We start from the raw sequence: 13,017 nt of genomic DNA, 5'->3' as shown, positions 1-13,017 counted from the left end.
AGACCTGGAGCTGTTGGCAAAAGAAGAGTGGTCTAAAATTCTAGTAGAGAGGTGTAAGACACTCATTCATGGTTACAGGATGCGATTGAGTTCAGTTATTTTTTCCAAAGGGTGTGCTACCAAATATTAAGTTGAGGGTGCCAATCATTTTGTCCAGTCGATTTTTGGAGTTCTGTGTGGAAATATATCAGATTTGGCCTTTTTTCTCTGCTTTTTTTGTGTTGTTCCAACACAAACAAAATAAATAAACATGTGAATACCAAAGCATTTGTAATTGCAACAATTTTCTGGGAGAAGTGGTGCATTATCTGACAGAAGTGCAGGGGTGTCAATATTTTTCTCCATGACTATATATGGGCAGCCTTGGCATAAGGCTTGGCTATGTTCATTTATGAGTGCTGGCTGGACTTCAACGGGGCAGGATCTTTCATCCCTGAAAATAGCCATCTTGCTGGTCCACCTGAACCCCAAGTGGACACAGTGTTCAGGATGAGGGTGAAGTCTCACGTTGAGGGGATGACCCTGATCCCAAAGTGTGCGCGCAGCTGCTCCAGGAACATGAAAGTGAGCACAGTCTGAGGGATCAGGCGGATTCCAGCAGGAACCAGACCCTGAGCAGAGGAATCACAGTTAATCCTCGGCAGACCGCAATGAAATACAAAACAGATGAACAGAAAAGTGGTAACACTGTAGAGCAGTGGTTCCCAAACTTTTAATGGCAGGCTCCCCTTTGACAGTAGTGCAACGATAAATATACAATAATAATAATAATAATCAGAATCCCATCAGCTGTTGCATAGCTTTTCTCTAACATTGTTTCTACAGTTGAATAGTTAAACATTTTCAATTTCATTTCATCAATCGGTGTAAACTTAATTATTTGATCAGTTTAACTTTTTTTTCCATTTTATTTGACCAGAGCGATTGTTTAAAACAGATCAAATCTGGATGGATCAAATACCGTTTTGGATCGGTTCATGTAAGGCACATATCCATTGTATTAATAATTAGGCTAGCTATCCCTTATAACATATAGACTAAACAGAAGGTTCTGAACATATAGTCCCAAATAGGTTAGTCACACTGTAAATTCTTCATTTGACCTGTGGTTGGTTGTTTAAGGTTCTTGTTATAGATTTTCACCCTCAAACTACACCCCCCTTGCAGTAACTTCACGCACGCCCTGGGGGGCCCACTCCACACTTTGGGAACCACTGATATAGAGACAACACCTTGTAAAAAGCCTTGGGTCCCAGTTTCGCAGTATCCAGCAGACAGTGGACCACCCCCTGAGAGATAAATACACTGTATCACACAGCACTTGAAAATCATTTACATTACAGAAAGGATCAGCACATGATTGTCTTTATAAAATGGATGCAGTGAGCACATACATACTAAATGATTCACACACCCACCCCATATTCCCCTTTTGAGTTCATCAGCCTGGTCTTCAGTACATCCAGAGGCTGGCAGAGAATAGTAGCACAGCCTCCCTGCAGAAAAAAAAGTAATTCAAGAACATGATTTATTTAACAATGAATATTAAGTTACTGACACATAATTTAAGCCATTTATTTTCTAGACGTGAATTTTTTTAAAGCAAATCATGCGTGTGTTTACAGATGGTTTTACAGGTTCGTGATTAAATAACACATGAACTGGGGCCTATAATGACCTAAAATCACCTTGTCTATAGTTCACAAGTGATGAGGTCATCCTTCCGGGAAAGGTACACCCAAGTGCTTACACCCGAGGCCGTAGTTACTCTCCATTTTCCTATACCCTCACTTTCATTTTAGGCACTTTTAAATTAGGTTACACATAGTCTATATAGATGGAGGCCTGCTGACTTACTGCTATAAGGCTGGCCAAGAAGTGGGTGACAATGTTGTCGGTCATCACTCCTGTGCCAACAACCAGCTGTTTGGCCTGGTCATAACACGAGAGCTGCACAGACCAAAACAGAGACAACAGTGAAACAAACCCCTACTTAAAATGAATAAAAATCAGCCTTGATGTGCTCACGGTAAACAGTGTGTGTCTTCACCTGACCAACTGTGACAAGAGCACCCCTACTGGATGCCATGGTGGCCCCTGAGAACAGCTTCCTCATCCCCTCTGAGAGAGGAAAAGAAATACATTTACAAGTAGAAGAAGACCGAGTTTGAACAAAGTTGTAGTAGCATCAAAACACCAGCAGACCAGCTAATGGTATTGGGATGTTTGAAACTGAACAATGCTTGAAGTTAGCAGCCGAGTACATTTGGATTCTTTCCCAGCTAACTTCCACACCAGACTAAATTCTAAAAAGCCCTGGAAGTTTGCAAATTTTTACTATTCAATCTTACCTTCTCTCCAGACTCGGAAAAGGCCATCCAGTGCATGGGCATAACTGGAGAATAAACCAATTTAACAAACATGTTTCTTTTTTTATTTCTTAGAATAATACAATATTTACAGTACAAGACATTTCATAACAGGACAGCTTATCCAAAGTAATTTCAACACTTACTTTCTCCTGAGCTCTGATGGCAGTTTGACATCATTTTGCATCCTGTGACATTCAGCAATGGAAATGAATTATTTAAATTGGTCCATACACAGGCACTTCTTTAAGAAAGTCAATCAAAGACTATTGGCAAAGATGTTTTGAAATGTCCAGAGCTTGTTCTTGAATGTGATATTAACAATTGTGTGCCATGTTGATATTCAGAAAGTGACATTGACATCTAGCCAGATATTTTTTCCCCAATTTCATTTTCCTGAGTAAAACCTGCCTGAAAAACAACATGCCTATTACATCAACTTACCTTACATTAACCATGTCTGCAGGTGTGCCAACGAAACCCCCTACTAGCCCTATGGAGGACACAGACAGAGACGAAGAGAGTCAAAGAATGGTGGGCATTACTGACATAATCAGAAATCCACAAAACCAAAGTGACAGCGGGCAGCTGTGGTCCAATTTCACCTAGACTCTCCTTCTTGACCTCCTCTGTCTTTGTTTTGTTCCACACAAGCAGAATGTGGTGACTTTTTTAAATGTTATTACTGTCTGTAGAGGCTCCCAGTAGGCTATTCTGTTCCGGCCCAGTTCAGTCCAAATGTAGATGCTATGTAAGTAATTTCACACTGTGCTCTTCTTCGGCTGGTTGGCTTGACCAGTGAAAATCAGAACATGGTTTGTTTTGTAGGCATGTACTCCACTCTGGAGCTCACTCCAGGTCCATCATACCTCCGAAAGCAGCCAGTAGAACCTTCTGGTAGAAGGGCATGGGTCTGTTAGTCCCGCTGCCCATCATGTCTCGTACGGTCTCGTAGATAGCAAAGCGCGTCATGGAGTAGGTGAGCTGGTCAAGGCAGACAGTACAACTCATTACACAACTCACTCTTGTTTTGTGAATTTAGTGAGTGTCTGTGTCTGTGTCTGTGTCTGTGTCTGTGTCTGTGTCTGTGTCTGTGTCTGTGTCTGTGTCTGTGTCTGTGTCTGTGTCTGTGTCTGTGTCTGTGTCTGTGTCTGTGTCTGTGTCTGTGTCTGTGTCTGTGTCTATTTTCGAAACAGTTTTAATGATTTAAGAATATATTAATCAAGTGCCTTGTATTAATAATTACCTTGTATGAATCATGTGCTTATATAAGCAGGGACATGTGTTTCTGTGTGTGTGTGTGTGTACCTTAGATTATTAGGTGCCACTTAGTCTGCATATGTGCAAGAGCATGTTTGGACCAGAGGTGATAAGGGTCAAACGGTGCTTATTTCGACCTTGTGTACATCTTTACATTGCAGGAAGCATAGTTTTACCTCGGACGTCAGAGACCCACCACGTGGTTATCCCTGCTGACAAATTGTTTTGGCGCCAGAGAACGCTAAACTTCTATCTATATAAACCTTGTGTGATGTGTTAAATATTGCTTCTCTCTCGTTGAGCACGGGCTCCCTCTCTCTCTGAGACAGGGCCCGTGTCTCCCTCTGGCCTGCCGGGACGTGGGTGAGCCCAACAAGCTTGTTGTTGTTTAATAATTATACGTATATGCAACTCCGGAGTCCTAAGGTAACTTGAGTGAATTTTCACCTAACAGTCTGTGTCTGTGTGTATGCCTGCATTTATGTGTGAGAGAAAAAACAACAGACCTGTCTGCAGACCGAAGCCGCTGTAGAGAATGTGTGTGTGTGTGTGAGAGAGAGAGAGTACAACAGACATGTCTGCAGACCGAAGCACTGAGGCCGCTGTAGAGAATGTGTGTGTGGATGTGTGTGTGTGTGTGTGTGTGTGTGTGTGTGTGTGTGTGAGAGAGAGAGAGAGTACAACAGACATGTCTGCAGACCGAAGCACTGAGGCCGCTGTAGAGAATGTGTGTGTGGATGTGTGTGTGTGTGTGTGTGTGTGTGTGTGTGTGAGAGAGAGTACAACAGACCTGTCTGCAGACCGAAGCACTGAGGCCGCTTTAGAGAATGTGTGTGTGGATGTGTGTGTGTGTGTGTGTGTGTGTGTGTGTGTGTGAGAGAGAGAGAGTACAACAGACATGTCTGCAGACCGAAGCACTGAGGCCGCTGTAGAGAATGTGTGTGTACGTGTGTGTGTGTGTGTGTGTGTGTGTGTGTGTGTGTGTGTGTGTGTGTGTGTGTGTGTGGATGTGTGTGTGTGTCTGTGTGTGTGTGTGTGCCTGTGTGTGTGAGAGAGAGAGAGTACAACAGACCTGTCTGCAGACCGCAGCACTGAGGCCGCTGTAGAGAGCCAGCACCCCATCACTGCGTACGACATGAACAGCCATGCCCACCATCCTGGTCTTCACCTCCTGCTGGGTTTGCAGGAGCACCTGCAGCGACACACAGAGTGGGGAGACTTCTAATACACACCAGTGGCAGACTGAAGGTTTTATGGTAAGGCCTTCAATGACAATTTTTGTTTTGTATGAAAAAATAAAACAATTACCGTCATAGTGTTTAAACACCTACTTTTCAAACATTTGAGGGAGGACCAAAGACATGTAAGTGAGATAGCAACGTTGTTTTGAAGCAACCCGTTAGGTTACAGTGGTGCTAGAAAATTTGTGAATTTTCTGTGTCTGCATAAATGTGATCTAAAATGTGATCACATCTTCATCTATGTCCTAAAACCTGATAAACTGGACCCAGTTCAACAGAAAACACAAAAAAATGCTTTGTTGGAAAAAATAACAGAGCATTCACACGGTTCCGTCGGAATGCGTTGATCCGGCAAGGTTGACGCATCACCATTCAGTGACGTCAACCTTTGCCGAACTGAATTGTGGCTCCGTTGGGTTCCGTTGCGTTGCGTTTCATGCGTTGCTTGCGGCAATAGTTGAAAGATGTTCAACATTTCGAGAGGCAATGCATGCGTCAGCCAATCAAATTGCCTTTCATGCATAACTGACAGCACAGGCGCTAGCCAATCAGATTGCGTTTATGCTCACGTCTGAAGAGCGGGAAGCTTAAAAAAAAAAGATGGCGGACCAAACTCCGTAGATGGTCGTATTTGTACCTAAAAGTTGTTTGTTTGACTTTTTTGGCTGAGATTTTTTAAAAGTTACAGAGAAATAGACACTGTACAATGTAAAACCCCCTTTATTGTAACTGAAAAATATGTCTGATAGGATTTGCGAGGTGTCACCTATCTAATGTTAGCATGCTACTACTCACAAGGTAAACAGCTTGCTAGTGGCGTGATTGGTTTGTTGACCTGTCAATCTCACTATAATGTCTCTGGTATCAACACAACCCCATGCGCCAGACTCCTCCTCCGCCATCCGTTGGATCAACGCATTCCGACGGAACCTACTATAGTCAATTGATTTGAAGGGGTAATTGGACTCAGGTGTTTCAATCAATGGGATGACAATCAGGTGTGAGTGAAGTGGTGCCTGCCTATTGAAAAAACATAAATCTGCGTCTTCACTATCAAAGTCTAGTCTTCACCACACAGCTTTGTGGAAGTCTGTCATGGCTTGATCAAAGCAGATGCCTAGCGAACGCAGAAAACAAGTTATCGATGCCCTACAGCAGGGGTGGCTAACCAGTCCAGCTCAAAGAGCCACAAGAAAACCCAACACCATTTCGAAGGGCCACACGAATCTAGGTTCCCACTTTTGGGGGGGAAAAGCCCCTACATAAAACCTATTATTTTCCCTATGACCCAGCAAAACTAGGGGGGTCTGGGGGCATGCTCCCCCATAAGAATTTTTTGAAAATAACCTTTTAAATAGTGTCCTCTCGTGGGTTTTAGGAAGAGAAATTAACAAATTTTGATTTAAAATATGGCACAAAAATAAACATATTGAAGACAGCTGCTGAGATAGGTGCTAATTATACTGTAGGATGGTAGGGATTTGCAGCTCAAGTGAGTAGGTTAATGTTGTAGGCTAGAGTTCACTAGCTATAGCTGGCGAAGCTACTGAGTAGGGTAGCATACCCACAGGATCAATGAACCGGCATGATAAAAGAGAGCCACGACATCTATAATTAACTCGTGATTTAACCATTTCGTTTCTTTTACTATTTAAAACTTCATATATATTTTTCGGTGGGGCTAAGGAAACTTTTGTGGGGGCTACTCCAGGGATCACTTCTCAAGATCTGTACATAACTGTGTCTCAATTATGTTGTTAATGTCAGATATCCTCTGTTCAATTTTCGTGCCTGACAGCTGCAGGTCTGACACAGACCGCTATGATCCGTCATTTTCAGGGTTGAGGATAGCAACGACATCACGTACACAAGACTTCACAAACTCTCCCTCACTATATTACTTTTTTGCTCGAGCAATATTCCATGACACCTGATACGATGCCAGCGTGACCGTTTCAGAGTACTTCGTGAATTTCCGAAAAAGCTGAGTCTGTTTCTCTGACTGACGTTTCAAAGTATTTACCTTATGCTTGCACAGCTCTGTGCCTTTAGGAACTCCTGGGCTATGTTAGCATGGTGTGTGGAGAGATGGCGCTCCAAGTTTGAGGCTTTAAAATGCGACAGTGACGTCTAGCATATTAAGCATAGGGGTTTTCCATTTCGCTCCGCAAATAATTCCTCCCATTCAGGCAAAAAACGTCCGATGTTCATCTTCATATTTTCGTTTAGCTTTACGCTTTACTGGATCCATGGCATTCTGTCAGTAGCTACTGCTAGTCTGACTAGTAACTCTCTGAGACTGGGTGCACACATTAGAATGTTTCATGTTTGGAACATTAACGTTACTTAAAGACATCTCTCAAGATCGCGTGATGACAAAATATACCTGAATAAATACCACATTCAAATCAGACAGCTTTTTGTCTATATTGCCAAATATATGCATATGCATTTTAGATGTTTATTTTACAATATGAAAATTCTGTACACCAAGAGCAAAGTCAGTGAGCACTCGAGCTGGAGCCGAGCCGCACGTCAGCCAGCAAAGAGCCGCATGCGGCTCGCGAGCCGCAGGTTCGCCACCCCTGCCCTACAGGCTCTAAACAGTTTGGGCTCCACCAATCCACTGTCAGGCAGATAATCTACAAATGGAGGAAATCCCGCACCATTGTTACTCTCCCCAGGAGTGGTCATCCAGCGAAATCACTCCAAGAGCAAGACTTATAATATTCCAGGAGGTCACAAAGAACCGCAGGGTAACATTTTAGGATCTACAGGCCTCCTTTGTGTTTGCTAATGTCAGTGTTAATGAGTCCACCGTCAGGCTAACACTGAACAAGTCTGGTGTGCATGGCAGGATAGCAAAGAGGAAGCCACTACTCTCCAAGAAGAACATTGCTGCCTTTCTAAAGTTTGCTAAAGACCATGTGGATGAGCCCGAAGGCTATTGGAAGAATGGACGGATAAAGTCCAAAATGTAACTTTTTAGTTTAAATGATAACCGTTATGTTTGGCGAAAAATAAACACTGCATTCCAACATAAGAACCTCATCCCAACCATGAAGCACGGTTGTGGCAGTATCATGGTTTGGGGCTGCTTTGCTAGCTCGGGACCAGGACTGCTATGCCATCATTGACGGAACTATGAATTCTGGATTGTACCAGCAAATACTACAGGAGAATATCAGGGTATCCGTTTGTGAACTGAAACTCAACAGAAGATTGGTCATGCAGCAAGACAACAACCCTAAACACACAAGCAAGTCTACCAAAAAATGGTTGAAGAAGAAATGTAATGTTTTGGAATGGCCGAGTCAAAGTCCAGACCTTAATCCTATAGAAATGTTGTGGAAAGACCTAAAGAGATCAGTTCATGCACGGAAGCCCACCAATATCCATGAGTTGAAGCAGTTTTGTAAGGAAGAATGGGCCAAAATTCCTCCAAGCCGATGGGACTGATGAACAGTTACAGAAAACGTTTGGTTGAGGTTATTGTTGCTCACGAGGTCACACCAGGTACTGACAGCAAGGGTTCACATACTTTTTCTGACAAGGCATTTAATGTTGTTGGAATGTTTTGCTCAATAAATGAATTATAAAATAAGAATGTTTTCTGTGTTTCACTTTATCAAGTTTTTAGACATATAGATGAAGATATGATCACATTTTAGATGTATGCAGATATACAGAAAATTCTAAAGGGGTCACAAACTTTCTAGCACCACTGTATAACCTTTAATGATGGCCTGAGCAAATACACAACCACCACTTACCTACATGTAATGCTGGAAACGTAATGACATCATCTATGAATGTAAGGTAGGTTTACTGTTTTCTGATATTTCAAATTTGTTTTAGTGAAAGCCCCAGAGCAGATTCTGTGTAGAATGTGAACTGTCACTTCATGTTATAAAATCAGCAAGCTGTATTAAAAAAGTTTCAGTAGCAACCAGGGACATAACATTTGGGCTTTACTCTTTCTTCATTGGATTAATAAATACATTTGCTGGATAGTTCAACTGGGAAGCCCTGCTGCTTGGGCCTCTGTCGTAGGCCTACTTGCTACAGGATATTAAGGTGAGTTTTCTATTCTATTCTGGGTGGCACATGCGGCCTATAATACTGCCCCCATGGCGTGCGTGAGAGTCCCTCTAGCTGTGATCGAAACGTCCACTCCTTCACTATCTATTGGGCACCATGTTGGGAATCAGACGTTAAAATAACAGTGAGTTTCTGGACACTACAATGCAAAACACTCCATGTCGGTAACATGGCTTGTGTGATACGCAAAGGCGAAGCCCTGTTGATTAAATCGTCACAGGCCTATGTTGATAAAGCCCTCATTTGTAAGTTTGTAACATTACCTTGATTAGATCCAGTGGGTGCGTGCAGCAAGCAGCTCCACAAGAGGCAATTCCCCCAAAATACCAACGTGAAATCCGCTGCTCTGGCATATTGTGAAAAATAGTCCTTCGATAACAATTAACAGTAAAAATGTCTTTCTTCCGTGGCAGTTAACGGTCGTTATTTCTACTGATGAATTGCCAGTAAATTCCCTCCAAACAATGAATGGCCCGCAGTTAAAACGCATCGAGGGTGATGGTTGATAAGTCAGGGGTGTCGAGACACAGGCACATTAACTTCAGTTGCCTGTGAGACGGGTTAGAAGTTTAACCTAGGAACACAATACAATCACATGACGAAACACTCCTGTCTGTCGGTCTAACCTCTTTCTTCAACCCCATACTCTACCTGACTACACTAGGAGTTTAAGGCGGCAAAGAGAGCTCGATAAGGCTTATTTCCAAACATGTGTGTAATTTGGCTCCACGCTGCCACACATGGGTCGAACTGTTGCTTCCACTTCGCCGTCTTTAGTTGGACGTTAGCACATGCTCAAGGAGTGTTTCGAGCTCAGCTGTTGCATTAGTTTGCCTGCCTACTGCTGACAAGAGAGAGCTCTTTCTTTCCACTGGAAAACAACACCAATACTTGTATGTAAAGACCCTTCAGATATTTAACAAGTTCGTTCGTTCCCAGTCATGCTTTTGTTAAATCCATGCATCGTTCATTTAATAAAATATATATGTTCTGTAAATTCCGCACTAAGGTCAACGAAGTATAATACAGAACACTATGTGGTCAAGTTGTAGGAGTCTTCCTTGGCATGTGCTGTTTTGCCAAGAGTGGGGGGCAGCTGGATCCTGAGTGGACGTGTACGTGACTGACATAAAAATAGATCCAGTCACTGCTTGATATGTCGATCTTGTTATGTTGTATTGACCCATTATTGAACTGTTAAAATGCACTTGAACGTCTTTCACATTAGTCCTTGCTTTTGAGATACAAAAAAAACCTGCTCACGTATTTATGCTCCTTCCAGAGGTTCCAAAACTTTTGTCAGGCCACCCTTTGACGATGAAAAAGATGCCCATCAGCTGTTACTCAGATGGAAATCTGTTTTAGTTTTTTTTTTATTAAACGTTAAACTTACTGATTACATTAAATTGAAAATGTTAGCTGTTCAAATGTAGAAACATGGGTTTTCTTTGTTTCTATTAAGTAATTTATTAAACATTTTCTATTTAATTTAATCAAGCAGTTCAAGCTAAATATATTATCAATTAAATATTTTATTTGACAAGATATTTTGTTTAAAACTAATCAAATCTGACCGGATCAAATACGGTTTTACGATTCACTATGTATCGTTCTATTCTTTGGATCTTCGGATCATGTAAGGCGCGTGTCCGTTGTATTAATAATCTGGTAAAGCTATTCCTTATAACATCTACGCTAAAAGGAAGGTCCTGAACGTAATATATAAGTAAAAAGTAAGTTATACACTCATCCCCAAATAGGTTAGTGATAGGCCACTATGCTGTAAGAGCACTGCCATACCTAATTTGACCAGTTGTTGATTGGGCTTCACGTTCCGTTTTTCTATCCTCATCCCGCGAACCCTTGGTGTAACTTTGCCACCCCAGACTTTGGGAACCACTGCTCTGAACATGGGTACATATAGGCCAACTGTCATTCGAGGCTATTCATAAATCCCTCAACAAGTTCAAGTATCTCTGTAATAACTTAAGTCATCAATAACATTTTAATGAAGAAGTCAGTGCCCACAGAACAGGAGTAAGCCAGTCATTATGAATGGAGTAGATTGAATGGCAAGTCGTGCTGAATCAGAGCAGCATATGCTGCCAGACAGAAAATGAACACTCTCTCAAGACAACCGTTACCTTGCCAGTGTTGAGACAAATCCTTTTGCCTGTGCCTAGGTATGAGGCAGATGTACATCAACGTTGAACTTTAAGGGACACACTGGGTCAAGTCCTACTGACCCACTTACCTCAAGGCTTGTTCCGGTTAAAAGTTTTTCAATGTCACCTGTGGAGTTTCTCTATGCATCTTGACACAATGTTAATTGTTGATGGCTCTACATCAGTAAATTAGATTGAATTAACTTCTTAAAGAGCTAGTAGGTAACCCTCACAAGTTAACATGTCACTGACCCCCATGGACAGCATCCCCAAGTCTTTAGACTCACACCTATTTTTTTACGTTTGTGTCCAATGTTTTCCATGGTCTTGTTCCTTGTTAGTTTATAAGTTCCTCTAAAAAACCTCCTTATGGAGTAAAATTACTTCATATTCAAAATAGACCGAACTACTCCCAAAAACTCTTACAGCTTATATCTGAATCTATTTTAGCCATTATGCCAATCCTCTTGAGAACCAATTTGTTCTAGTTCACTATAAATAGTCGTAAATAGCAACAATATAATTGCTCCGCTCACATGGACAATTAAGTATTTTGATCGCTTTTAATATTGGGAATTTTCTGTTCTGGTGAAATGGCAATGTCACTGTCTCGTAAGAGTTTCTGTAGCCTTACATACTCAGACACAATCTACAGTATGTCATGTTTATTTCACCTTAGGAAATGTCAACCATGTCCCCTGTGCCGAGAGCTAGCCCTGTTTCCTGGCAGGCACACAGACAGACACAGAGGCACTGCACAGGGCCATCACACCAGTAACTCTCAGTGGCTGCGAGAGACATACAGACAAGCAGGCAACGGGGTAGCGAGTGTTTGCAGGATCGAAGCCTGTTTCAGTTCAGTCTGTGAGCTCGGCCACCCCTTCCAGTCACCCGTGGGCCAAGTGGCAATGTTTAAAGGCAGTTCTTTTCCTTAAATTCCTTTCGTTGTTATATATAAAAAAAGAGAGACGGACGAAGAGGATGAAGAACGGACAGGTCTACTCCAACTCCACAGTGCCACCAGCGGCCTCCAGGGCTGCCTTCAGTTTCTCTGCCTCTTCTTTGGAAACGTTTGCACGGATCTCCTGAGGCAGAGACTCAACTAGTTTCTTGGCCTAAGAAAGGAAATGACGGTTAAAAACAGGCACAACAATTCAACACATCTACAAGTTATACCTGAAGCTCTTTTCAGGACTAATGACTCTGGTGATTTGAAGTTGACCATGCTAGTCACGTAATTTCAAGTACATACAGATATCTGCTGAATGAGCAATATAATAATGATAAAATAATGAATAAAGTAATTAATGAAAATCATGGCAGAGTCAAGGTTGTAATATATGCTGCACTGGCTATTCAATCAGTATATTTTCTAGACAAATGGGAGGCCAGAGGAATACAAATGGACACATGCAAGCAATTGTACCTGAACAAGATTCAGGCCTTGCATACAGCTCTTGACTTCTTTGATCAATTTGACTTTCTCGGCTGCGTTGATTGCTGTCAGTTTTACAGTGAAATGAGTTTTCTCTTTCTTGACTGGGAGTATCTCCTCTTCTACTGCCTAAGGACACAAGTTCACACATAAATACGTTAGCATTCTTGCATTGTAGACTAGTATGATCTGAATGTATACAACATATAAATGAAACAAAAATACCTGTGCTGCAGGTGCCGCTGCCATTGCGCCCATAGGCATCATTCCAACATCTTGAATATTTAAGGTTTTCTAGAAGAGATTAACAGACAATGTGAATTATCTCTCTCTCCGTCTCATTCTCTCTGAGAAGATCCTTTAATTTTCCCTCTAACTGTACCTTTAGTAAGTCGTTCAGGTCTGAAACCTCAAGTAAGGTGAGGCTGGCGATGTCATGGACAAGC

At 42.0% G+C, this 13,017-nt stretch overlaps 2 protein-coding genes across 2 annotated transcripts in view; both read right to left on the bottom strand.

The window, feature by feature from the left end:
• Window positions 1-313: 313 nt before the first annotated feature.
• Window positions 314-9,978, bottom strand: LOC105910959 (mitochondrial dicarboxylate carrier). The gene is made up of 11 exons (XM_012839726.3): window positions 9,235-9,978; window positions 4,702-4,821; window positions 3,239-3,353; window positions 2,814-2,862; window positions 2,516-2,557; window positions 2,352-2,395; window positions 2,051-2,121; window positions 1,858-1,950; window positions 1,419-1,496; window positions 1,233-1,289; window positions 314-611 (listed from the first exon to the last, which is right to left on the bottom strand). The coding sequence occupies exons 1-11, from the start codon at window positions 9,322-9,324 to the stop codon at window positions 504-506; spliced, it is 867 nt and encodes a 288-aa protein (XP_012695180.1). The 5' UTR covers window positions 9,325-9,978; the 3' UTR covers window positions 314-503.
• A 1,808-nt stretch (window positions 9,979-11,786) lies between these two features.
• mrpl12 (mitochondrial ribosomal protein L12) overlaps window positions 11,787-13,017 on the bottom strand; it is a 1,547-nt gene continuing 316 nt past the window's right edge. The window contains exons 2-5 of the mRNA XM_031572832.2: window positions 12,954-13,013; window positions 12,797-12,865; window positions 12,563-12,700; window positions 11,787-12,251 (exon numbers count right to left, since the gene is read on the bottom strand). Of these exons, the coding sequence (XP_031428692.1) occupies window positions 12,135-12,251; window positions 12,563-12,700; window positions 12,797-12,865; window positions 12,954-13,013 (384 nt within the window). The 3' untranslated portion in view covers window positions 11,787-12,134. The remainder of the gene's footprint in view (window positions 12,252-12,562; window positions 12,701-12,796; window positions 12,866-12,953; window positions 13,014-13,017) is intronic.

Source organism: Clupea harengus, chromosome 1 (assembly GCF_900700415.2).
Source record: "Clupea harengus chromosome 1, Ch_v2.0.2, whole genome shotgun sequence".
Lineage (NCBI taxonomy): Eukaryota > Metazoa > Chordata > Actinopteri > Clupeiformes > Clupeidae > Clupea > Clupea harengus.
This window is presented reverse-complemented; position numbering and strand designations above follow the sequence as displayed.

What these genes read in the sequence shown, in the direction of transcription:
- LOC105910959 (XM_012839726.3), bottom strand. Translation starts at nt 9,324, where the DNA reads ATGCCAGAGCAGCGGATTTCACGTTGGTATTTTGGGGGAATTGCCTCT. An exon ending in ACCCACTGGATCTAATCAAG is followed by an intron (nt 4,822 to 9,234) that starts GTAATGTTACAA and finishes GTGTCGCTGCAG; the next exon opens with GTGCTCCTGCAAACCCAGCA. An exon ending in CCATCAGAGCTCAGGAGAAA is followed by an intron (nt 2,396 to 2,515) that starts GTAAGTGTTGAA and finishes TTTATTCTCCAG; the next exon opens with TTATGCCCATGCACTGGATG.